This window comes from Oreochromis aureus, linkage group 23 (assembly GCF_013358895.1).
Source record: "Oreochromis aureus strain Israel breed Guangdong linkage group 23, ZZ_aureus, whole genome shotgun sequence".
Lineage (NCBI taxonomy): Eukaryota > Metazoa > Chordata > Actinopteri > Cichliformes > Cichlidae > Oreochromis > Oreochromis aureus.
In genome coordinates this window covers 2,084,554-2,111,308 of record NC_052963.1, presented here as the reverse complement: position 1 = coordinate 2,111,308, position 26,755 = coordinate 2,084,554, and the positions used below count along the sequence as shown (strand labels likewise).

The 26,755-nt window shown below is 40.5% G+C and overlaps 1 protein-coding gene across 1 annotated transcript in view; it reads left to right on the top strand.

The window, feature by feature from the left end:
* The window catches only part of nlgn4xa (neuroligin 4 X-linked a), a 172,939-nt gene that overhangs the window by 13,919 nt on the left and 132,265 nt on the right, over positions 1–26,755 (top strand). The window contains exon 3 of the mRNA XM_039607350.1: positions 25,766–25,918. Coding sequence (XP_039463284.1) covers positions 25,766–25,918 — 153 coding nt within the window. The remainder of the gene's footprint in view (positions 1–25,765; positions 25,919–26,755) is intronic.

Sequence of the window (26,755 nt, the reverse complement as noted above, 5' to 3'; positions counted from 1 at the left end):
CCGGGCGGACGAGGAAAAATCAGAGTGTTGGACTCCAGATTGTCAGTCTGGTGATTCAAATAGGATCTCCTGCACATAGTCCTCATTTACAAACACATTACAGCTAACAGGTGGATTTACCTGTTTCAGGGCAGCTGGCCAAACAGTGAAAAACCACTCATGGCTTGAGAGATAGAGAGTGAAGTTGGATAGCATATCCTTGGTTTGTTAACATAAAACTCAATGTTGCAGCCAGGGGCGCTACAAAAGTGACCCCCCTTAGACTCATTTTAGTTTTATCCCCTGAGCTATCAGTTCTGTCACCAGTTACCTAACAGGAACTAAGTCAATTAGCCGCGGCCAACTAACCAGTGACGTTATGTTGTGTGCTGGCACAAGATGGCCCCAAACATGCTCTGATAGCTTTAAGAACTTATTTCTTAATCCCACCTTCACAAGTCTACATCAGTTTTTGAGAGTCGGGCTCCATAGCATAGTGTTTCATGTCCACTTTAGAGTTCCCAGTTCAGACTGGTGATGGTCTGTGTAGGATACAGAGTAAAGACATCACAGTGATTGCACTGTCACCATTTTAGGGTCATTTTCCCTCCTGATGGACAAAAAGGCAAGTTTTAAACTCATGATAAGCATGTGTTTAAATTGAATTCTCTGTGCAGCATCATTTAATGTTTGCTAAAGTTACCTTACTATAACTAACTGGCTTTTGCTGCAGACTGTTAGCAGATAAAACATTTTTACTGGACTTGAGTGCCAGAAAAAATGTTATATTAATTCACATAAATCCCACTGTTTAGTTGAAGTCAAATGCAGTGTAGTCTTCTAGGTGTTACAGCAGGCAAACTCCATGTAGAAAATGACTATATAATGACTTATATATACATATGTATGATTTAAAATATTTACATAGAATTTATACAAAATTCATATAGAAACTAAAGTAGACTGTTTCTACAGGTGCTTTCTTTAAGTTGTTCCCTCACTGTTATACTCAGTTTGGACAGCTGAGACAGTTTCTGTGTTCTTACACACGTCTGTGATTTCCACCTGTCCAGTAACTCTTAGCTGTATTGTTTTTATTGTCGTTGTGAATAAATATTGGTGTCCTGACTTGAGTGTTGAGTGACATCGATGACCTTTTTCACTCCTCTTTCAAACCATCTGTCTTCTCTGTTTAAAATGTGGACATTTTAAGAGTGACCTTTATCTTTTAGATCAGGGGTGTCCAACTCCAGGCCTCGAGGGCCGGTGTCCTGCAGGTTTTAGATGTGTCCTTGATCCAACACAGCTGATTCAAATGGCTAAATGACCTCAACAACATGTCTTGAAGTTCTCCAGAGGCCTGGTAATGAACAAATCATCTGATTCAGGTGTGCTGACCCAGGGTGAGATCTAAAACCTGCAGGACACCGGCCCTCGAGGCCTGGAGTTGCCCACCCCTGCTTTAGATGCAGATGTACAACTGAGTCTTGTCCAGTCAAGGTGGCTCTTCTGTAAAAAATGGGGAAGGTAGGAGTGTTTGAGTTCATGCAGAGTGTGGTTGATCTTATTCTGGAGTGCTTCTATAGTGAAATGGACTTGTCTTTTCACTCAGACGTTGGTTTTGTGCTCTATAAAAATGTAGCACAGCTCTATGTGTCCTGATTGTGGTTCCAAGGCACAAAGAGGAACCACAAATCACAGCTGACTTCATTCATATTACAAGCTTATAGACTTTCAATGTAACTACATAAATGGCTGCAGAGTTGCACGTGTTGTTAACCCTCCTATTCTCCTCAAACATTACCAACCCATTTGACCCTGAGGGATATTTGCCTCCAGAAAATGGTGAACATACAATTTTTGACCAAGTATTTGTGTCAGGCACTTTGTTTATTTATTGAATACATAAATAGCTCCACTGATAATGAAACTCTAGCGCCACCATCAGGCCAAACTTTTAATTTAGAATAAATATATCTAATCTTTTCAAAATAACTGACAACATTAATGACTATAAGTGGATGAACCCTATTGGTTTTTGGTGATGGCATGACCATTTCTCTAGCGCCCCCATCAGGTCAAACTTGCCTATGTAAATTGCTTATTCCAGGCAAAGCTGGACTGCGCATCACATGCTGCCCATATTTTGATGCCATATTTGGCAGATTTGCTTGGCATATATTGACGAAATGGACAGCAGCCATGAAAGGATTCGTCCACAGTCATGGGGGTCTGAATTGTACAGCAGGGGTAAATGCTGTACCCACTTGTCCCACACGTCCTTTATTGCCACAAGTTCGTCACGTTCTTGTCAGCCCTTCCTTGTTACACTGTCATTGAAGCGTATAACCTGGGACAAAACTTGGAAGGCCTTGAGAGACATGGTGGCTGGAAATATTGCCCTTCCAGTCTCAGCATTGGCTTGCTGTTGCTTCACCTTTTGACTTGTAAACTCTGTCCAAAATGAGCCAGCCAATGTAAGCTTTCAAGTCAGTTACATCCAAGTATTTCCAGCTGTCCCCATAACGCGTCCCCTCTAAGTTTGTCATTCAAAGTACATCGATGGTGTCATGAAGAGCTAAAATGATGACTTGATGTCCTAAACATGGCTGACTGCATGTCTGGTGGGGTCTGGAACCAGTCTGATAATATTAGCAGCACTAAGTCTATCCTGTTTTTGGAGGGACCATATTATCTTTCCATTATTGGAGAGGATTGTTTCTGCTGGTGGCTGAGAGACAACAGGAGGGTCAACACTCTCATTCTCATCAGATGAGAATTCCTCAAAATCAGTGTCCTCCTCAACACGATCCCCTGTCTCTGACACAGTCTCCTCTATGTCTAAAGAGTTGTGCCAAAGCCTCATTGACAGTAAAGCTTTTCCCAGAGGACATTGTTTTAGAGGGCATACAGACTGCAGAGAACACAGTGCACGAAGAGTAATGATTTAGATACGAGGCTGTCATGGAAGCTTTTATAAGTTTGCTTCTCCCTTATTTTGCATGAGCTGTCAATGTCCTTGCAGAAAATTCCCGCCCACCACCGCACGATCAGTTCTAATTCGGCAGGTGTGAGTATAGTAGGTCACACACAGGTGGAAGGATTTTACGTCACACACAGACAGACATGCTTTACAGAGCTAAAACAACTTGGGGTCAAATTGACCCCAGAGGCACACCAATGTATGCAAAATGTGTACAGCTCATTGAAAAAATGTTATTATCAAAATTTGATGCTTCCCCATCAAATTAGGAAAATCCAGTTAACTATGATTTTTTGAAGGATAAACATTGAATGGGATCAAATTGACCCTGAGGATGATAGGAGGGTGAAGCCTAAATTAAAACTAAATTATGATTTGTGACTTTTTATATGCAAATAATGTTTGTTATCTACCATTTGGTTGTCACCTACTAATGATGTTAGCAAAAAATGTCACATATTTCTTCTGAGTATGTGACATTTCCACTAGTGTAAAATACATCTGCAGGTGAAAAAAAGAGAGAAATAAAATATGCAAAAAACTATACTTTGAACTGTGTATTTACCTTTTTTTTAAAAAAAATAAATAAATTTATGGTATAGTTATATAACTGTTTTAGAAGAACAGAATCTCTTTTGTATTTATTTCTACGCATTTCAACATTTGAATAACATGAGTAACATTTATGCAAATGAGAATCTAATTCTATATTAAATCATTTAATTTGTAGATTTATTTTTGTGGCGATCGTGGCTCAAGAGTTGGCAGTTTGTCTTGTAATCGGAAGGTTGCCGGTTCGAGCCCGGCTTGAACAGTCTCGGTCGTTGTGTTCTTGGGCAAGACACTTCACCCGTTGCCTACTGGTGGTGGTCAGAGGGCCCGGTGGCGCCAGTGTCCGGCAGCCTCGCCTCTGTCAGTGCGCCCCAGGGCAGCTGTGGCTACAATGTAGCTGCCATCACCAGTGTGTGAATGGGTGGATGACTGAATGCAGTGTAAAGCCCTTTGGGGTCCTTAGGGACTAAGTAAAGCTCTATACAAATACAGGCCATTTACCATTTTATTTTTGACGATTGGTGAAGTTGTCATTTCTGAGAAACTCTTCTCTAAGATCCTCTTTTTATACTCATGTACACCCACAACTGTTTCCAGTTGCTTTGTTTTAGTAGGACTGACTGTCCCAGCTTTTTGTTGCCCGCATCCAGCCATCAGATTCAGAACGATGTAATATTTCTCTTAAAGTGGTATATTTTCTCACTTTAAACATTTGATATGTTTAAACTAAGAAACATAGTGTCTTCTGTGAGTAGAATATGGGTTTTTGAAAGTTCAAACTGCAGTATTATTTTTTTGTTTTACATATCACAACTTTTTTTCAGAACCGGGTTTGTAAGTTTTTGTAAACCAACATGTTTTTCACTCTCTACGTGTTTATATACCACCAATGCATTTAATAATTAGTAATTCATTTTAAACTCTGGCTGTCTCCCATGTGTGTCTTTTGTCCCATCTCCCTTTAGTCACTTCCCTTTCCCTTTCCTCTAAACCAGCAGATGGCTGTATTGCAGTCAAATAAAACAATATTATTGCTATCTCTTATCCTGGAGACACATTTGGTGCAGATCTATAATGTTGGTAACAGAGCTTTGTTTTGTCTTCCACAGTGGGAGTCTTTTTTAGATAAAAAATTCTTCATTATTCTGTACAAATGATTTAACTGTACAAAATCCCTTGATTCAGTTGGGCTAAATTGAGTCCTTCTTAATCGCTCGGTTCACATTGGTTCTTTCACTTTCCTAAAGTGTTTGTTTTTAAAAATGCTCTTCGTCAGAATACATACATGAAAAAGAACTAGACTCAATGATATAGAATTGTGTTACTGAAAAAAGATAACAGTCCTGCAGGTGACAGACAGAATTGTAACTATATTTATATTACAATGAAATGAAACCTCTAAATACAAAGTGTCATGAGAAGACTGCTGTTACATTCACCACAAAGCTCTCTGAGGTCTTTTCAGTTTGTGGTGAATGAAAAATGCTTCAGCAAAGAAAACAAATAGAAGTAGTGGTGATGTCTCATCTTTCCTTCCATGTTTGAAGCAATAACCAGGCCAGAACAGTAACACCTATTCAAGTGTTGTTAATGTTACTGTGCATTGTGATTTGTGTTTGGTAGGAGTTGGCCTATGAAAGATTCAGCCACATACAATTCTTGGTACAGGCAAAGAAATGTACCAACCCTAAATTTCACTGTTTTTGTCGAAATCCTCCATAACAGAGGATCAGCCCTATTCAACACTGCAGTGACTTGATCCATTTGTCCAACGGGGTCTTGAAAGGTTTTCGTCGGACCAGACATGGTGAAACATGGCACACTACATTAGTCCAGGCAGCATTATGTCTCTGAGTTATTTTAATGCAATTTTGAAAACTGTGGGAGCCCCTGTGTGTTTGGAGGTGAATCTGTAGGAAAGCACAACATAGAGACTTCAGACTACATAAGCAGGTGTAGCCCAGTGGCAAACAGATGCAATTAGACTGTTTATTGTAATTATTATTAAAGGTGTTCAGTTAAAAACACTCAAATTGGAGAGAGACTCTAGAGGAAAAATCCAAATTATTTTGTATGGAATTGCATTATTTGTGTTATTTATTTATTTTTGTTTCTTAAAGGTTATTTTTTTGACCTGGATACAAATGCAGTCCAACCAATGGGATTGTTTGTCCCGCCTTGTGTTTTCATGTTTGGTTGCGCTGCTAAGGCTGCTTAGACCACACGCGCCATAGCTGTACCTGTGGGGAAAACGTGGTAGCTGTTGGTGTCTGCTTGCTTAGCCGCCAGATTTGGATAGCCGAAGCTAATTTTATGAATACGAAGTGCTTTGCACTGGTGAGTAACCGAACTGTTATAGCCGCTGATCGGTATCCTGAAATGTTAACGTTGTTCGCTTCAAAACAAACGCTAATGGTGACGGTACTATGCAAGTAGCTAGCGGGTACTAGCTAAACGCACACTCCCGTTGTTAAGTGTTAAAAACATATTAGCTGTTGTTAGGTTAAAGAAAAACTGTATGTCTATCTGTTGAATTGAAATGTTTTATTGTGACTTTTATTCATCACTGTGTTACTTGACAGTGAGCAGAGTATATTGAGTTTGCTGTTTTAATGAGCAGTGTGAATTGCTTTAATGATTGGTGATAGCTACATTGCCATGTAATGAAAACATTTAGAATTTGATTAGTTGTACAACATTAGAGATTGAAACACATTTTGTTCATGCTTTATACCTTAAACAGAAGTTTTTTAGTTAAGTGTGAACAATGTTCATTTGAAGTAATTCTGACCTCACTCTTAGGTCAGGTTTTTTGAGTTGGAGAAAGGAGCCGAGACTCCCCGGAGAACTTTGGATTACAGACTTTGTGGAAATCCGCAGAAGAGGAATAATTTTCCATTGCAATGGATGGCGAGCCACAGCCCATTTGGAATTGAATCTTGAAGTCTGGTTGCCTGAACTGTGGTAGGACAAGACTGTGCAAACCATACACCGATCGTGGATTGAACTCACACCAATAACTCACCAGATCACCAAACAGGCCTGATCTGGATCCTATTGACACTTTAAAAGACCCGGGTCTAACATTCGTTTCTTTTTTATTTTGGGTATCTGTGCGCGCACACACAATTTTGGGTATTATTGTCAAATGCAATACAGTGCATAACTTTGAAATACAGTTGAACCATTGCTTCATCATTTGCAGTTGTGTTTTCATTGTGGTTACCCATCCTCTGGGCTCCTGTCGTTCCTGAAGTCTTCTGATTTGCCCATTGTTTATATATTTTGTTCCATACTGGTTACACAGGCCACCTACAATGGACTTTTTTACTTCGACATTACACAAAATGTGAGGCTTGTGCAATATCTATGGCTTGGTAAATGGACCAAATATTACATTGCATCCTATGTCGGCATCACATTAGGTCTTATTATTGCACATATAGAAACGGAAGTGTGAGGCACAGTGGCTAAAAGAGTTATAATAAATTGCCTCTACAGACTGAGCTCAGCAGGGAGTGACATGTGTATCCCAGTTAGAGCTCCCTTCACTGTCCATCATATTTATATCCCTTGAGTTGGCCTTTTCAGAAATCCAGTGTAATGTCAAAATATCCTGCCAGCTGAGGATCAGGCTGGATTTATAGTTTTTCTGCACCTCAAGTGAGTTGAGAGATTAAGACACCTATTCTTTGTCATCTAAAGTTGAAAGAGTCAAATCCGCTACAGCCGGTGCTGAGCACGTTCAGATGACTGTATTTTCAAAACCTTTTAGATTTCTCGCTGAATTCACTGGACGAGCAAACAAGGCGCTGGCTGTCTGCAACAGAAATGCCCAGCCGTTCTTTTCATTTGTTTGCATAAAGAGAGGATGTGCATATGGAGATGTGGATAGACGAAATGGGAAGCACAAGAAAGGGAGGCTGGAGTGTGTATGTTCCTTTATCAGCCTCTGCAGTAAGCTGGGGAGGTGGCATGCAGCTGTAGTGTATTAATCAGAGTGAAGGTGTTTCCTCAGGGGGCTTTCTCACAGAGTAAGACAATGCCATGGCTGACTCACTCCCGTTTTTACATTTCCAACATCTCCTACATTGGTTCTGTTTTAGTGCTTAACATAAAGCTCAAATGTGGGACCCAAAACAGTGTTAACATTTCCTTCATATGCCCTTCTATTGGGATTACATTCTTTCAGTAGTCGTGATTTACTCCAAACTGTAAAACCAGAAGACATTTTTCAGTGGAGGAAAGTGTTGCAGCAAAGACAAAAAGACTGACTTTTCCAAGCCAGTGCAGTTCAGGTTTTTACTTCCCTAAGGTTCAAATTGTCTCCTCTCGGCTAAAGGCTGAATGCTGTGTTTCGGAAAAAGAAAATCAACCATTTAATATTTTCAGTCATTTTTTATATGTTTTATCATTATTAAAGTTATGTTCAATTACAGTATTATTGGACCTACACACAGTTAGATAATTGGACTGATCCAGCACCTACGATTAACTGCAGTGCCCTACAAGCTCAGGGGGATGGACTCAAGTGCCTGCATACAGCCAAATCCAACAAAGATTGAAACACACTACACATTGTTTCATGTCTTTGCACTGTATGTAATTAAAATGTCATATTTAATGTGCAAAGCCACATTTTTATAGACCTTTTCTAAAATTAGCGACCACAAGTCACTTTTACCTTCATGCACTTATGTATGCTAATACATCAGCATATGTTTACATTATGAATCTTTTGATTCTGAACTGTGAATTGTCTGAACCATGAAGCACAAACATTTTAGAAAATAATGCTGTATTGATGGTGCTAATTTGTTAACCATTTTTGTCTGTTTTCAGCTGCACCTTGCTCCATTTAGCTTGATGAATATCTACTATAATCTTATCACAATAATCTATGTTTTTATACCTTCTCATCCAAAAAGATGAGGAGGTATAAAAGGGAATAATACATCTTTAAATGTATTATTTTATTTATTGACTGATTTTTCTTTCTATATTCCACCAAACAGCAAGGGGAAATGGCCAAATTTCCTTCAAGTATTGAGTGACTCATGTTCACATCCAAGATTTATGAATATGCAGCCACAGTGTGAGGCCTTTCATGCAGGAGAGAATATGCTCCCACCTTTTAAAAACGGACTCTTTTGTTGCTTTACTGATCCCAGTTGTTACTGTTCAAGGCTGCATTTTCACTAATACCACAGCTGTGATCTTTTGGCTCTCTTTTCAGCACTAAGCTTTCTTGCGTTGAAAGTGTCTGTGAAAGGCAGGGAAGGTTATGACAGACATTCATTCACATGAAGAAGATGAAGGAAATCTCTTCAGACTGGGTCATGACGTAGCAGAAAGACAGAGAAGTGGTGTCTGTCTTGCAAACTCCTCTAAGTCTGCTCGTCAAAGGTGACAGCGATATAACAGCAGTCAGGATGTGACATTTTAAGTGTGTGATCTTGCACTTGGCTGTCATCAGACTATCTTTAAAATAGCCCTTGAAAAATACATGGTGGCATATGAGTGATACCATAAGCTTAGATTAGTTAGATCAGTTTCCACGCTGATCCAGCCCATCTATTCGTGTAGACTCCCAAATCAGGTTTTGATAGTATATTTTTCTTTTTTCTTTTTCTTTTTAGTTTTACTGCCATTTTGCCAAAGTTAATGGTATCTCAGAGATATGCAACACAGCTTACAAAAGAACTGAGATGCTATGTAAAAACAAAATAAAAACAAAATGCCATGAGTTGCAAGTCATTAAAACTCAATATGCATTTGGAAATAATATGAAGACTATTCAACCAACCACCAATCTGGGGCTGGGTCGCAGGGGCAGCAGCCTAAGCAGAGAAGCCCAGACCTCCCTCTCACCTGCCAGCTCCTCCACCTAGGCTGCAGAGAGATATAATCTCTCCAGCATATCCTCAGTCTGCCTTTGGGCCTCCTCCTGGTTGGACATGCCCAAAACACCTCACCCAGGAGGTGCCCAGGTGGCATCCTTATCAAATGCCTGAACCACCTCCTTTCGATGTGGAGGTATAGCGGTTCTATTCTAAGCCTCTCTTGGGAGAAAGCTAATTTCCGGCACTTTTACCTTTTTTACCTTTGTGACCAAAATGAGGGCAGATCAACCTGTGAATCAAGGGCATTGGTTTTACGCTCAGCTCTCTCTTCATTGTGATGGACCAGTACAACATCTGCATCATTAAAACCACAGCACCAATCCGTCTGTCAGTCTCCTGCTCATTTCTCCTCTCACTCAAGAACAAGAGTCTGAGATACTTAAACTCCTCCAATTGGGGCAGCAACCTGTTCCTGATCCGACATGGGCAATCCACCCTTTTCCAGCTGAGGACCATGGCCTCAGACTTGGAGTTGCTGATTCTCATTCCTGACGGTTCACACTCAGCTGTGAACCACTCCAGTGCAAGCTGGAGGTCACCACCTGATTAAGCCAACAAAACCACATCATCTGCAAAAAGCAGAGACGAGACTCTGAGACCACCTAAGCAGAAGCCTACTGCCACATGGCAATGCCTTGAAATTCTGTCCATAAAAATTATGAAAAGAATCGGTGACAAAGGACTGTCCTTCCCAGCACCCTGATGTAGACTTTCCCAGGGATGCTGAGATGATCCCCCTATAGTTGGAGCACACTGTCCGGTCTCCCTTCATAAAGATAGGATTTAACACCCTGGTCTGATCTCCACACAACATTGTAGAGGCATCTCAAGCAAGATAGCTCTACAACATCCTCAGGAACTCAGGGCGAACCTCATCCACCCCAGGGGCTCTGCCACCAAGGAGTTGTTTAACTGCCTCAGTGACCTCACTCTGATATCCAAGTCATCCCCCTCGTTCCCAGGCTCTGTTTCCTCTATGGAAGATGTGTCAGTGGGATTAAGGAGGTCTTCAAAGTATTCCTTCCACCACCTGACAATATCCTGAGTTGAAGTCAGCAGCGTTCCACCTGCACTACACACAGTCGAGGTAGAGCACCGCTTTCCCCTGAGTTGCCTGACAGTTTCCCAGAAACTCTTTGAGGCAGTCTGAAATCCTTATCTTATGGCCTTTCCAAATTCCAAATTTTCACAACAACCGAGTTTTTTGCTTCAGCCATTGCCTGAACCGTGTTCTGCTCGTCCTGTCGTTATCTATTGGCTGCATAATGGGACTCAATGTCCCCAGACTCCCTTGGAATGCTGTCAAAGCTCTGGTGGAGGTAGCAGTTGAAGTTCTCGTGGACTAAGGCCTCTGTCAGGCATTCCCAGCACACCCTCACTATATGTTTTTAGGTCTGTCCAGCATCCTCCCCCCACCACCTGATCCAACTCACCACCAGGAAGTGTTCAGTTAACAGTTCAGCTGCTCTCTTCTGTCCAGAACATATGGCCACAGATCTGGTGACATTATTACAAAATTGATCATCAACCTGGTGCTAGGTGCACTTACGGAAACCCTTATGTTCGAAAATGGTGTTTGTCATGGACAAACTGTGGTTTGCACAGAAGTCCAATAACAAAACAATGCTTTTCGCAAAATCCATCGCCAGCCACCCTTCTGCATTTTTCTCCTAACTCCAAACTCATCCAACACCACATGCTCATCCACCTACAAGTCTGCTCCAGTCACTATGTCCCCATGGGACACTCCCTACCACTTTATCCAACTTACTCCAGAACTCCTCTTTCTCTTCTAACTGACATCCAACCTGTGGGGTAGACACACTGACATTCAAGATCACGCCTTCAATTTCCAACTTCATCTCATGATCCTCTCTGACACTGTCTTCACCTGCGCAACACCGTTCAAATACACTTCCTTCAGAATTACCTTTACTCAGTTTCTCTTCCTATCTACTGCATGGAAGAACAGCTTGAATCCAGTGCTCATGACCTTGTTTCCCTTCCACCTGGTCTCCCGCAGAAACCATACATCTACCCTCCTTCTCTCAATTATATCAGCCATGTTGCTCTACTTACCAGTCATAGTCCCTGATGTCATTCTTTATGATCTGCATGTTTGATTTTACAAAGATTTTACACCACATGCCCTTCCTGATGCAACCCGCACTAGGAGTACACTGAATTATGGACCCCCTGTTCCTAAGTTAATACATTTTTAGGTACCGCAGTACACCCCCCCGCTGGCATCAAATTGCATCAAATCCATTTGTCAAAACAAAAAACAAATAAAAACAAAACAAAAAAACAATATATTGTGTGTGTTATGCATTTTGATTAAATGAGGCATGGATGATTGTTCTGTTGTCTGTGTGTGTGTGTGTCTATGTGTGTTTGTGTATGTTTGTGTGACCAACTTGAGCAGATGTGGATGCTCACGCTCGGCAAGATTATGATAAGATGGCTTGCTCTCTTAGTGAGCCGCTTGAATGTGCAAACACTCCACCAGACCCAGCCATACTGCCACATCAAAGGCCTACAGACATCTATTCTTTGCTATTTGCTGATCAGTGAATGCTTCATGATTCACGAAGGTGTGAGCACCATACTCGAATGGTGGATTCTGAACAGTGAAGAAGCTCAACGACTGTTGGGAAACATGAATAACAGGCCTCATGTTTTCAGCTAAATAGTTCAGTTGTATCATCTGTTTGACTGCATGACAATTATGCTCAACTTGCAGTGATAACCCCTACAATCCATGGTCTAATGTTAAGTCTTAGGCTACTTTTTGAATAACTAAGGAAGGGTTTGTGTGTCACCTTATGCAACCCTAACTATATGCTTTATCAAAACAAAGTTTTAAACCTGATCTTAAAAACCTTTATTGAACTTTTAAATACCGAAGAACCCAGAAGTAAGTGTGCAGTCTGAGAGTGAAGTGTTCTGTTGGGGTGAGACAATGAGGTCTACAAGATAAAGCGGGACATGATTATCCAAGACACTGTATTCTGAGAAAAAAGGCAACCACAAAAATAAACATTCTAGCATCTACAGAGTTTATTTTTAGAAATGGAAAATTACATGGTAATATACACGGTCAAAAGTTTTAGAACAACCAAATTTTTTTTATCCTTTTTCACTGAAAATTAATCAGTTTAATGTCTCATTGCACTCTGAAATGAAAGCATTGTACAAATAAGAAATTGGAGTTAAAAAAGAAATCACAGAGTCAGTTTACAGACCAAAATGTGTTCTAACCTTTGACTCATCAGTAGCCCCCTTTGGCAGATATAACAGCTGAACACAGCCGTGTCATTCTTTCTACAATAGAAATCAAATATTCTCCCATATCTGTAGCAGAAGTTCCCATAAATGCGGACCTTGTAGGTTGCTTTGCTTTCACTCTTCTGTCCAGTTCATCCCAAATCAGCTCGATGGGGTTTAAGTCTGGAGACTGTGCTGGACACTCCATGTTTTCAAGCTCACCATCTTGTTCTTTTTTCCTGAGGTAGTTCTGGCACAGCTTGGACTCATGTTTGGGGTCATTATCTTGCTGTAGGAACCAACTAGGAACAACTAGGTCCATACCAGAGGGTACTGCATGGTGCTGCAGAATGCTGTGGTTTTGGTTCAGGGTGCCTCTCACTCTGTACGAGTCACCAACCCTGGATCCAGCAAACAGCCCCAGACCATCACACTTCCTCCTCCATGTTTGACAGTTGATGCCACACACTGTGGAACCATCCTTTCACCTACTCGACGGCGTACAAAGATCCTGCGTGATAAACCAAAGATTTCAAATTTTGATTCATCAGTCCATAACACCTTCTTCCAGTCTTCAATATTCCAATGGACTCCAATGGTGTTTCATGGCCCAGACAAGCCTCTTTGTCTTATTCTGATGTCTGGCTTTCGTGCTGCAACTCATCCTGTCAAACCTGCAGCTTGAAGTCTTCTCTTCACAGCTGAAACTGAGACTTGCTCACTACGACCACTATTAAGCTGCTTGAAGCTGTTGTCCTGTGAGCCGCCGATCACACAAGCTGTTAACTCTCAGAAACTTGTCCTCTGGTTCAGTCGTGTCTTTGGGTCTGCAGACCTCTTCCTGTCACAGTTTGTTTCTGAGCCTTTGGATGCTGAAGGAAACATTATTTTTCAGTTTTGGCTAAACTTACCTTTGTACCATTTCCACCTTTTAATTGGACTTGAACAACATGAACTGCAATAAATAACTTGAAAATGGGTCTGTTCTAAAACTTTTGACCAGTAGTGTATGATGTTACTTGTACTATTTAAGCTATTAGTTTGAAATTCTGTTGGTGTTGTTAAGACTTTTTTAACAAGAACAAAGATATACCATTTGGCTTAGTTACACTATTTGCAAATGTTGTGTGGGCAATGGATCAAAAGTCTTAACATAAGTATTGTGCAGAAATAATGTCATCAGAGTAATTGTTTTTTTACCTTTTTTGTAAAACATTGTCACAGTACGGCATAACAACATGGTATGCAGGGTGCTCAGCTGCAGACAGGAAAGTACTGCAGAGGGTCATCAACACAGCCCAGAAGATCACTGGCTGCTCTCTGCCCAGCCTGGAGGTCATTGCAAACTCTCGGTACCTCAGCAGAGCTGGCAATATCATCAAGGACCATTCTCACCCCAGCAATCAACTGTTTGAACTATTACCGTCAGGCCGACGATACAGGTCACATAAAACCAGGACAAACAGATTCAGGGATAGCTTCTTTCCCAGAGCTATCACCGTAGTAAATAAGCACAAAAACAATTGAACCTGCTTAACTATACCATATTGTCACTGTCACTATATTATGCTGCTATTCATACTATCATTATATTAATGCTGCTATCCTGTATATATCGTACTTACTACTGTTTGAGTACTTACGATTGTTTTATTGTACTTTTTATATTTTACATTTATATTTATTATTGCATTTTGCACCAAGGGAGTGGCACTCCAATTTCGTTGTACCCTGTACAATGACAATAAAGGCTGTTCTATTCTATTCTATTCTATTCAGTTTAATGAAACTGCTATCAAATCTTGATCAGTTTGCAATACAGGGAACATGTGTTTTGCATAACAGCTAACACAAACAAACACATTACAATGAATTAATTAATTTTGGCAGCAAAAGGTCACAGGTCACAAAGCCAAAAAAATGCAATTGTAATATCTCTAAACTGGGGCGTTCCCCTTTTTGACCAGTGGCATCAAAGCCTGACACTAATGCATGACTGCAAATCTTAAGACCTTTTTAAAAAAATAATTTCCTGTGACTCCTTCCTCCTACTCTCTCCAGCAAAGTTGTAATGGCTTGCAGTCACGAGAGAGTCTTTGGTTACTTTTATTATGAATTAAACTAATACTGTACAAATACCTTCTTTTTGTAGGCTGTTTATATTTGTTTATGAAGCCTCCAAATCAGAAGAGTAGAAAACATAAAACAGTGATTTTCAAACGCTGCTAAAAGTCATAACTAAAATGTGCCAGTTTCACTTATCATGTGACCGAGTTCTTGCAGGTCGTAGCTGTTTTTCAAGAGTCTCCAAGGTTTTGGTCTCCTTGCAGTATCCTCCAACTCCTATCCAGGCTTAAATTTGGGGATTAACCTTTTAAATCAGCGGTTTCTGAGGCAAAGAGGCAGCTTTAAATAGGAAGGAGGTCCCTATAATTAAACATCTAAAATGTCCTTTTGTACATTTTTTCCTTCATTCCTTGGTGCAGCATGAGCGCTAACCTGTGTTGTTTAGAAAGAGAAATTTGTAGCTCTGGAAAAACATGTGCCACACCTGTGTGTTTCTTTGTTCCTGTCTTGTATTAACACCTTGCTTGCATGATAATAACCAAACAGCACAGTATTGATTTTTCTTATTTTTGTTCTCTGTGTTGTGTACAGAATGGTAGATCATATGGAGATTAAAAAGCCAAAGTGCATGTTTCAGTTAAAGGGTACATTGAACCAAAGACATTTCACTTTAGTCTCTTTGCCCACCTTCTCTCTTAGTTAGTCATAGAGTTAGTAATTCCACAGAAAATTGGCTACAACTAAATGAAACCTAAATATCTTCATTCATGTGATTTCTAATCAGTTTTTTGACCAGAAAGCTAGAATAAAATAAGGAACGGTAAAAATGTATCACATCTTTCAATGCTACCTCCTCTTCCACCAGTTTCTCTGTTATCAACCACCCACTTTACTCTGTCCCAGTCTGGTCTCATCGCCTCGTCCAACCCTGCTTTTAATTTTCGTCTTTACTTGCTTAGATTATTTTGCCACAGCAGTAATTCTCTGCTCGATTCAGCAGAATCAAAGGATCCCTTCCCTCCCTGTTTTCCATGCCTCCCATCACATTGCCCTTCTTTTCCTCAGCTCAGTATCCCATCCCAAATTGTGGATTGGCAATATATTAGTAAATTAACTGAAATAACTGAACTAAAATGTATGTATCAACTATGACTTGGCTTGTTACATTAATCATTTCTGACGTAAACACAGTGATTGACAAAAAGTTACAATCAAATTATTATTTATTTAATTATGTAAAAATGTTGCAAGCATATGTGCTACAGCATCAGTTTAACATCATCATTTCTAACTCAGTTTATCTCAGTTTGAGCCACTGATTACATCATGGCTACCTACCTGGACTTACCGTTAACAACGGTAAAAACAGTAATAATAATAATATTTATATTTATAACAAGGTGCAATAATAATTAATGTGCAATAATAACAGTGTGCAATACAAATACACTTATTCTTCTTTTTTATTACTAAGTTATTATACTGTGTTGTGTTGTTTGTGTTGCGTTGTGATGTGTCATATCGTGTCGTGTTGTGTTACATGTAGTGCCGACGTAGGACAGTTTTCCAATTTCATTGTACTATTGTACTATGTATGACTGTGCAATGACAATAAAGAGTTATCTTATCTTATCTTATGAAAACTCTTTCCACAAACTGGTATCTGTGACAGATGAACCAATTTCAGGAGTAAATGTTTTATTGTGTAGTCAACTTCTTTTCTATGAATTTTGGTTGAATAAAGTGCTGAAAACATATTATGAAGTGATACGTTTGAAATACTCCAAATTTTTTGCAGGTAACTGTGATTTATTTATTTAATGTTTTATATTAGGATCTTGCAAAAACCTTGCATTTCCTCAGGGGTTTCATTACATTAGTTTATTGCATTTACCCCAAAGAGGGTTAGCACATTTTACCTGACATTAGATGGGCCAGATCACTGGGAGATGATATTTTGATGTTACAACAGATCAGAAAACACACCATTTGCTGACAGCAGGTGTTGAGAAAAGAGACAAAAGAGCCATATTGGATATCCACCTTTTTAACTGCAAGAAGAAACCCACTGCCTGTGATTATGCACTCAGTAGTTTCCTACTACTAGCTCAAGTTCACTGTTAAAGAGTAATATACCAGCTAGGTTGAAACATCAGATTTTAATATAGCCTGATGCACCAGGAGAATAGATTGATTTATGCTGAGAGGTCTCGAAAAAGCATCTTCAGGCGCTTCTTTGGCTTGCCTGTTTTTTAAGGGAAGCACTCAGGATCGATGCACACTGACTGTTTGAACATCTGCAGTGGCAATGAATTACTCCTGTAGCTCCCCTGTGGTTCCACCTATACCTCAGTGCTGATGCAACTGGCAGCACTGCAGAGAACCTTTTAGACTTCATGTGCCACAATCACTCTTGAAGTTTGCTTTTGAGCATTAGCTGAACTTTTCCAACAACTGCAAATGAAGCATACACACAGTTTCACACTTTTTTATTGTGTTGCATGATTAGGAAAGCATTGTGATGAGTCTAGAGAATAGAAGCTTCACAGAAACCAGTTCATTGGCCAAGGCTTCAAACTGCCATCCAGTCGAGTATCCAGACATTTACTAGATCCAGGTTTAGCTACCAATGTCCTAAAGTAAGAAACCAAATGACTCTCCCAAGAGGCTACGTTCAACAAAGTTGTACACAGTAACAACTTAATCAAATCAATTTCAGTTCAATTTTATCCATACAGCGCCAAGTCACAACAACAGTCGCCTCAAGGTGCTTTAGGTAGACGCTACAATACATACAGGGAAAAACCCAACAATCACTTTGGCGACAGTGGGAAGGAAAAACTCCCTTTTAACAGGAAGAAACCTCCGGCAGAACCAGGCTCAGGGAGGGGCGGGGCCATCTGCTGCGACCGATAACTCCATTATCAATTCCATATTTATTCCACAATTTATTCTAACATTGTCACACTTTGCACCATTGTACATGTAAACATGCTACACATGTTGTTATTGTCTGTTGTCTGTTTGGTTATGTACACTGAGAACAAAGGAACAACTGGAGCCCAGATCCTTGTACGATACAGTGTCTTGGTCAAAAAAGCAGATTCTGATTCTGATGGATCTACATGATGTTTTTTATGTTGTTGGCTGCTCGTTGTTTGTACACTTATAATATAAAATGTCCCTTCCCAAAGATTTTTTGAAACCCTTTTCATGGTGTGTTTTTCTATCCAGGTATGCTTTTACTCCATTGACATTGTATATGGGATCATTATTATGTTGAAAAATGAAGCCATTGCTAATGACATGCTTTCCAGATTGTATTGCATCGTAGATGAAAATCCGATGGTGTTTTTCCAGGATTCAATTTTGACACAATCCCATACACTACCTGCTGGAATGCAGCACCAAAAACGTTGTCAGTAATCAAAAATTTCAAATCTAGATCCATCACTCCATCAGACTTGTCGCCCCTGATTTTCTGTCTGGTTCTTGTGTAATGTGTCATTGCTTAAGATTTTTACTTCTTCTCTCTGATGGGTTTAAACCAGGGGTCGGCAACCCTGGGCACGCGTGCCACAGCTGGCATGCGAAGGGTTAACTGATGGCACGCCCATAGCTGGACTGGCCATCGGGCATACCGGGCCTTTGCCCAGTGGGCCGATGGTGATTTTTAGTTTTTATGGGCCGATGATTTTTTTTTTTGTTTTTGTAATGGTATAAACAGTGAAAGGTGGTGGATTGGCTGGATGCTGGCCGATGTGTAAAAATAACTCAGTTGTTTGGTGGTGGCTGTGGCAGAGCTTCCACAGAGGCCAGCAGGTGGATGAGGGAAAGGGGAGGCAGGAGGACGAGTGTCAGGTGAACTGAACTTCAGGTAAGAAGTTATGACCTGCAGTCTATCTGGGTCAGATATAAACCAAGTTTAGGTGGAGTTTATTTTCCTTGTGCTGACTTTTTACAGTCAGTTACAATAACTCGTACTGGGTACTAGCTAGCATGATGGAGTTTCTATACAGCTGGGTGGGTGCTGTGATGTTACTGATAGTGAACTTTATTTTATTCATAAGGTTAGTTAGTAGAGTTGCCACCCCTTAAAAAACAGAATCGTCCTGCATTCAGAGAAAATATTACGTGTTTCGTATTGAGCTGAAAAGGAACACAGTTTGTCCCGGACTTCAGCCAGGATGGAAAAAAGACACAAAGCTGGAGTTATTCTGCGTCTTTACGCTGTCAGCTGCCTCTTCTTCTCTCATTCAATCATGAAACTGATCAATGATCAGCTGATCGGTATTTCTGACGCAAGTCCAGTCTTTCGTTTATTTATCGCCCACTTTGCGCCAGAAAGAGGAAACCAGCGGATGTCGTGCTAAACAGCAGCACGTTTAAGCTTGATCAGCTGATGTTAGAATTTATTTAATATTAATTGCTAGTATCAGCTGATGTTTGCTGGAGCCACAGCTGTAAAGCTGCTGGTCATGATGTCGGTTTGGATATGTGGTGAGAGGGAAACATGAAGATGAAACCAGGAGATGTCCTTACTGAATCATCAGAGCTGAACAGGTGATGGAGAAACAGGTTTACCTTTTAGGTGACATGAATGAGTTGAAGGGACGTTATGAACTGTTTCTGAGAGACAAATAACACCAGGATCCTTTTCTACGTAGCTGACAGCTGGTAACTGTGCAGGGGCGGGTCTAGTAAAGTTTTGCCAGGGGGCCAGGTAGGGCATTAACAGGGAAAGGGGGGGACAAGGAAATACTTTCTTATTCTCATTTAAAATGTCTAACTTTTAATAAATAATTATCTGAATCTTACAACCAAAGTTTTTATCTAATGTAAAATGTATAGAAATCATACATATACCAACAAGACTGTACATCACTGTCACAACAGTGTTTGTTTTCATTCAAAGGCTTCATGGCTTTTCCTATAATACCTGGTGGGCCGGTCTCTAGTCAAAATGCCCGGGCTGATTTTTTTGTCCCAGTCCAGCCCTGGGCACGACACTCAGTGAATTAATCTGTGAAGGTGCATTAAAAAATAAATGGCCCGGCCAGCGGTGCACATCGCAAATTAGCTCGCATACACACATTAGTTGTGCCGCCTCTTAATGACGGTATCTTAGCTAACAACCCCAACTATCAGATTCAACTTGTAATTAGCTAAAAATAACTTAGCCTACCGGTGAGAGGGACGTTGTTAGCTGGCAGTTTTTTCAAGCGATGTTGACATTTCCACATTCAGGAACTTCACATGCTTCAGGAGCTGTCCGCTCAGTGCAGCAACTGTTAATATAGAGCGTTATTAAATTTATTGCTAATGCAATGATGTGGCACATTGACTTCTGAGGAAATTTTAGATGGCACTCGTCATCAGTGTTGGGACTAACGCGTTATTAAGTAACGCGTTACGCGTTATTAAGTAACGCGTTACAGTAACTACGTTATTATTGTGGTAACAAGCACGGTAACTAGTTATTATGCCAGGAACGCGTTACTCGTTACTGGGATTTAGATAGGCTCGTTACTCGTTACTTCGTGTGGTGGATATCGCGGAGCTTCCACAGATTCAATAACATTAGCAAGTGGTGGAGGCCAGCAGGTGGATGAAGGAAAAGGGAGGCAAGAGGAGAGACCCGAAGCGGCCGCCGGTCCGCGTGTCAGGTGAACTGAACTTCAGGTAAGAAGTTATGACCTGCAGTCTATCGGAGTCAGATATAAACCAAGTTTAGGTGGAGTTTATTTTCCTTGTGCTGACTTTTTACAGTCAGTTACAATAACTCGTACTGCGTGCTAGCTAGCATGACGGAGTTTCTATACAGCTGTGTGGGTGCTATGTTACTGATGTTGAACTTTATTTTGTTCATACGGTTAATTATTAGAGTTGCCAACCGTCCCGTAAAAAACAGAATCGTCTGGTATTCAGAGAAAATATGACGCGTTTCGTACTGAGGTGAAAAGGAACACAGTTTGTCCCGGACTTCAGCTACAATGAAAAAGACACAAAGCTGAAGCTGCACCTGCCTCTTCTTCTCTCATTCTCTCCTGTTTCTACTTCAGTCACGAAACTGATCAGTGATCAGCTGATCGGCTTTTCTCTCTTGTTTGTTTATCGCCCACTTTGCGCCAGAAAGAGGAAACCAGTGGATGTTGCGCTGAACAACAGCAGCACGTTTAAGCTTGATCAGCTGTTGTTAGAATTTATTTAATATTAATTTCTAGTATCAGCTGATGTTTGCTGGAGCCACAGCTGTAAAGCTGCTGGTCATGATATCGGTTTGGTTATCTGGTGAGAGGGAAACATGCAGATGAAACCAGGAGATGTCCTTACTGAATCATCAGAGCTGAACAGGTGATGGAGAAACAGGTTTACCTTTTAGGTGACATGAATGAGTTGAAGGGAAGTTATGAACTGTTTCTGAGAGACAAATAACACCAGGATCCTTTTCTACGTAGCTGACAGCTGGTAACTGTGCAGGGGCGGGTCTAGCAAAGTGTTGCCAGGGGGCCAGGTAGGGCATTAGCAGGGAAAGGGGGACACAAAGAAATACTTTTCTTTATTATTCTCATTTAAAATGTCTCGCTTTTAAAAAAATAATTATCTGAGTCTTACAACAAACGATTGATAGATTGATACATATATACCATCAGAACAGTGTACATCACTGTCACAACAGTGTTTGTTTTCATTCAAAGGCTTTATGATTTTTCCTATAATGGTGGGCCGGTCTCTAGTCAAAATGCCCGGGATGATTGTTTTGTCCCAGTCCAGCTCTGTATGCAGCTCATCTGCAGTCTGGTGTTACCTACATCTTCCTATTCAGAAGGCAGAATTTCCAAGTTCTGAGTACAATCAAAAGCACCAAGACTGCAGTTTTTGTGTTGGATGTAAAAAGCAGGCTAGAATCATGGCGACGGTCAACGACGGTCCAGGCGTGGGATTTCTCTCGTGGAAATGTGCACATTATTTTTTCCTTTCTATTGGTAGGTGGCACAGTGCACTTGTGGCAAGTAAGCAAGCTAGAAGACTGACAATCTGGCTGGGTATCCAGTTATGGAAGCAACACATTAACAAGAGAATTCTGAGTAAAACCAAAGTTACTTTCCCTAGTAACTAGTTACTTTGAAAGTAACGAGTAACTTGAAGTAACTGAGTTAGTTTTTTAGAGAACTAGTAATGTAACTAAGTTACTAATTTAAAGTAACTTACCCAACACTGCTCGTCATCAAAAAGGTTGCCTACCCCTGGTTTAAACATACAGAGTAGGTGGTCTGCGGTGCAGGTTTGTTTCTTATGCCCTGGGCCAAAAAGCAACTATCACTCCTGAGAGAGGAGGTTATATCACTGTGATTGCAGTGATAGTGGTGCGATGGAGATGCACTTTACTGAGCTTCCATTAACCATCTTCTACTGCCAACAGCAGAAAAAGCTGAAAGACCCCTCCACCCCCACTACACTACCCCAAACATTACGCCACTCTCTTCACTCTCTTCAGCCTCCACACCCATATAAAATGAGTAATGTGTGCAACATGCACAGCCAGTAGAAGAATATATTCTCTCCCCAGCCTGGATGGCAGTGATGAATGTGTGGGACAAACTTGCTGCACAGTCACCCAGGCAGCTCCACATGCCCAAGGGAGTACAGAGAGCCAGATACACAGAGATAGTAAGAACGGGGCAGAGAGAGGAGTACTTGAAGCACTTTGATTTCTTTAATTCTAAGTGCATTCCAAGCTGACAGGATTGGGACATGGTGCTCCACGACCACCTCTCCTTCTCCAGTCATAAAACACAGCTCTAAATCTGCAGGGCTTCTCTCTGTTGGATAAAAGTGCCCTGAGTGCATTCACTCACCCCCTCCTTCTCTCCTGACCTCTGACTCCACTGGTGCAATACACCAGAAGAGATGGGTAGCAACAGCCAGTTTGTCTGTTAGTTTGATGGAGAGCCAACAAATAGTTTTGTCTGAGCCCACAGAGGCCTGAAGCGACCATCAGATGCCTATCAGTTAGAGACTATGACAAGTTAATGGCAACAGCTATTGTTTTTTCTGCAGCTGCCTCTTCAAGGTTGTTTCCACCACCCACACTGTTCCACTGGGCCTCTACTAATGTGGAACTGAGTGATAAACAGGAACACACTAACACCATTCAGCCATCATGGCTCTGTAATTAACAGGCCTGCTTTTATGTATAGTAAGTCCAAGGTTGGTTTCAGGTGTTAGCGCCAGTTCCTTCTGACAGTTTTGATGCAGAGACATTAGCAAATCTAAGGTACCCATTCAGTGCACATCAGAGATTAATAACCTCTCTCTGTGGGCTGCTCTCCACTGCTTCACGTCATTGTTTTCTATGCAGAGGAGTGGAGTGATACACTCCTCCTGCTCCATGCCCACCTGCCTGCCTGGTTAAATTTGTAGCAAGCTTACTGACATGCCTCATACATACAGCCAGCTTTTGCACATCATTGTGCTTTCCACGCAGCTTGCAGGATATGCAGAACAGACCAGTAAGAGACCAGTTTTTGCTGTCGCTGACACCTTTGTTTTTAGCCAAATAGGATAGACTCATCCACACTAACTGGTCTGTTTAGATGGGTGTGATGACAATGGAAAGAAAATTAAGAATACTGAGATGTGAAACATTATGATTTAAAACATTTCATTCATTCAGATGACGCAGAGTGGTTAATAGTTCTATAAATGTTAAGCCTTTTTACTGTATTATACAAACAACTCTATATGTTGTAACTAAAACCTGAGGCAACAACAGCAGATAATCTCCATAAAAAATGTCACGTGCTAGAACAACCCTATTCATCCTGGCTTAAATGATGAACAGGGTTGATCACAGGTGATCACAGGCCTTGCACTGGAAAGCCTCAGTGAACCTGAGGTGATTTGACAGGACATGAAACTATCAGTAAATTGTCCAGGGGTGATTGTGTTGTTCAGGTTCTTCAGCATGTAACACATAGCAGAATATTGTGTTAATTAATCATCATTTTGTTATCATCAAGAATAAAAAAAGAAGCAGGCTGACTTTCTATAAATTAAAATAATATAAAAACATATGATACTGTTAAACATTAGATTAACAGTAATATACTCTCTCAAACAGAAGCTTTTACTAAGATGTATGGCGGTATATAATAGGCTTCTATCTGCAAGTTTATAGTAAACACGGAATCAAATGTTTCAGATGTTTAGTTGGTCACCTCTACTCCCAATTCAGTATTTTCCTCAGTAGATGCTTTCATCGAGATGACATTTGGGAGAGTTTGCAGCAGTTTAGTCAGCAGGGCCATTGATAATGTGTTCGTTCAGCTGTTGGTTTCAGGACACTGAGAACTGTTATAGTGCAGGAGATGCTGGGCAATGTGAGGACAGCACTGATAACTCCATTCTAGAGTTTTCACCCTTGGGTTAATAGAAGTGAGTTGAAAAAAAATGTGTCCACTAACGCTTTTTCTGTGTCAGTGGCAGCAGAGTACTCCCCGCGTACTCTCAGATATTTTCTTGTTAAAATATGTTGAAGTCCAGATGAAGAAGCTGCTGCTGGGTGATTTATTGCAGACCTTGCTTTTTCTGACTGGTTACATCTCATTCCATCTTCTTTTATGCAAAGGACCTGCTCTTAATTTATAATGACCACCTACACATGTACTAATCATGCTGCTTAATCACAACTGGGGAGCTTCATAAACACGGTATTCATCTGGCCTGATTGCCATGCTGCTTGTGGATTATATAAAGAACAAAAGGAGGAGGTGGGAGAGCAGACAGATATAGAGATTACTGGGTAAAAGCCATCAGGTCTGCTCGAGAATGTCAAACCATATCTCCAGCACAACAGTCCTCAAATGTCCACTTTAAAATGGGCTGGTACTTAAATGGAAGGGTCCTACTAAAGAAGAGAAAGGTCAAACTAATTTCCCCGCTGTACACACTATAATAGTTTTTAGAACTTGCATATTGATTGTATGATCTAAACTGAGTATTGCACAACTGCAAAAAGGTTTTCACAGGTCTCAATGCATAATGTGAAAAACTAAGGGCACTGTTGCTGCGTCTGTAGGAATGAAGTTAAGTAGCACTTAAGTGTGAACACATCTATAAACACAAACGTTTGCTGGTCAGGAGCATTCAGGTGTGTGCTAGTGGATAGCCCAGGAAATTCAGCCCAAGCCAGAGGTCAAATGCACAATTTGTTGGCATATTTTCTACTGAAATGCAAAAAAATAACATTGAACATCCAGTTTAGTGAACGGAAAGGTGCTACATAAGTGCCATGCTACACAACGTGAGCAGTAGTGCTTGCTGCTACAAGAGTCACTCAGTCTATTACACCAAATTCATACCATCCATTCATCTGTGCCTACTGGGTAAATGCATGTTCAGAGTTCAGAACTTTGTCCAAGGATACTTTGACACATGAACTGGAGGAGCCACGGATCTTATTTTGAGGAATGACCTTTTACACTTTACTATACATATTGTATGTATGGTTAGCAGTAAGATGCATGATGTAAAGTAATACTATAATCATTACCCTCATAATCTTTCAGCCCCTGAAACAGGGAAGTTTTAGGTATTTTAATTAGTATTTCAAATACCACAGCCTTGTGATTCAAACAATGTAAGCCACTTTAAGTTTAAAAGTTTCATATTAAGTGAAATATAAGAACCCAACAGTAGATCATGACGCTGTCAATATGGGGCCCCACAATTAAAACATAGTGGTTGCCTTAAGGTCTTTAAAGCATCTGATGCTTTGATGTAATCTCTTTCCACTAATGACAAACAAATGTGCAGTTAATTGAAGTGCCACAAAATTGGCCTGGGGGTCTTAGAAGCCCTTTATGGTCTGGGAAGTTAGAGAAATGTTGTCATCTTTGAATACATTTGATTTGTGCTTCATTTTTCAATCTTTTCCTAAAGCACATTAAAATGGTATATGTGTTATTCCTTATCATAGTGTCTTTAGAACAGTTCATTTTCTTGTCTACAGATATCCACGATGAGAACGGGTTAAAGCCAGTCATGGTTTACATCCACGGAGGATCCTACATGGAGGGAACTGGCAACATGATTGATGGCAGCATCCTGGCCAGCTATGGAAATGTCATCGTCATCACAATCAATTACCGGCTCGGAGTTCTCGGTGAGTTCATCGCTTTAATTGAGGTGTTTTAACTGGTTTGGAGAAGTGCTGATTGTGACATAAGTGGTTTATTGATGTATTGATTGATTTGCCTGTTTGGCTTCCCCTCTTTCATTAACCGGCTCGCTGTTACATTCAGGGAGCTGGACATTAGAAACGTTCTTCTTTGATCACAATATTTATCTTTGAAGCTTTTACTTAAAAACTGATTTGCAGCTGAAATTCACACTTACACAGATATACTTGACACACTATTCCCACTCATCATTGTGGCTTTGGAGTTTTCAAACTGCAGTTTCCTTTTCCTATTCTCCAAGGTTACGACGTGGTTTGCATTTTTTTTCTGTATTTATCTCTGTTTAAAATACTATTATATCAGTGCAGCCCACATTTCTTATTAGGACAATTACCCTTTTCTTTTTGAGATGAACTATGGAAAGACATGTTTCTCTGAAAGTATTTTATCAAATTGTAACAACATTCGTTAATTTGACATGAAAAAAACACTTTAACCTAGCTATCTCAGGTTGTCAGAAGAAAATGTACAAATGAAGACAGATACAGCTCGTTTTTCCAGGCAAGATTCAGACTGACTCAAAGCAGCACTTTTTGTCATTATAGTAATTATTTAGATTAAGTCATGATGCAAATGGACAAAGACTTGGGTGCTAAGGCAAGTGTTTGGTGGACTGACTGTGTCAACATCAAAACAGCTTGCTGACTTGATGATGATGCTAATGATGAGGTAGGCATAAAGGCACTATGATTTTTCCTTTAGAAAACAATCATGCATGTATATTAAGATGGATGTTGAATTTGTTAATGAGTCTAAAATCC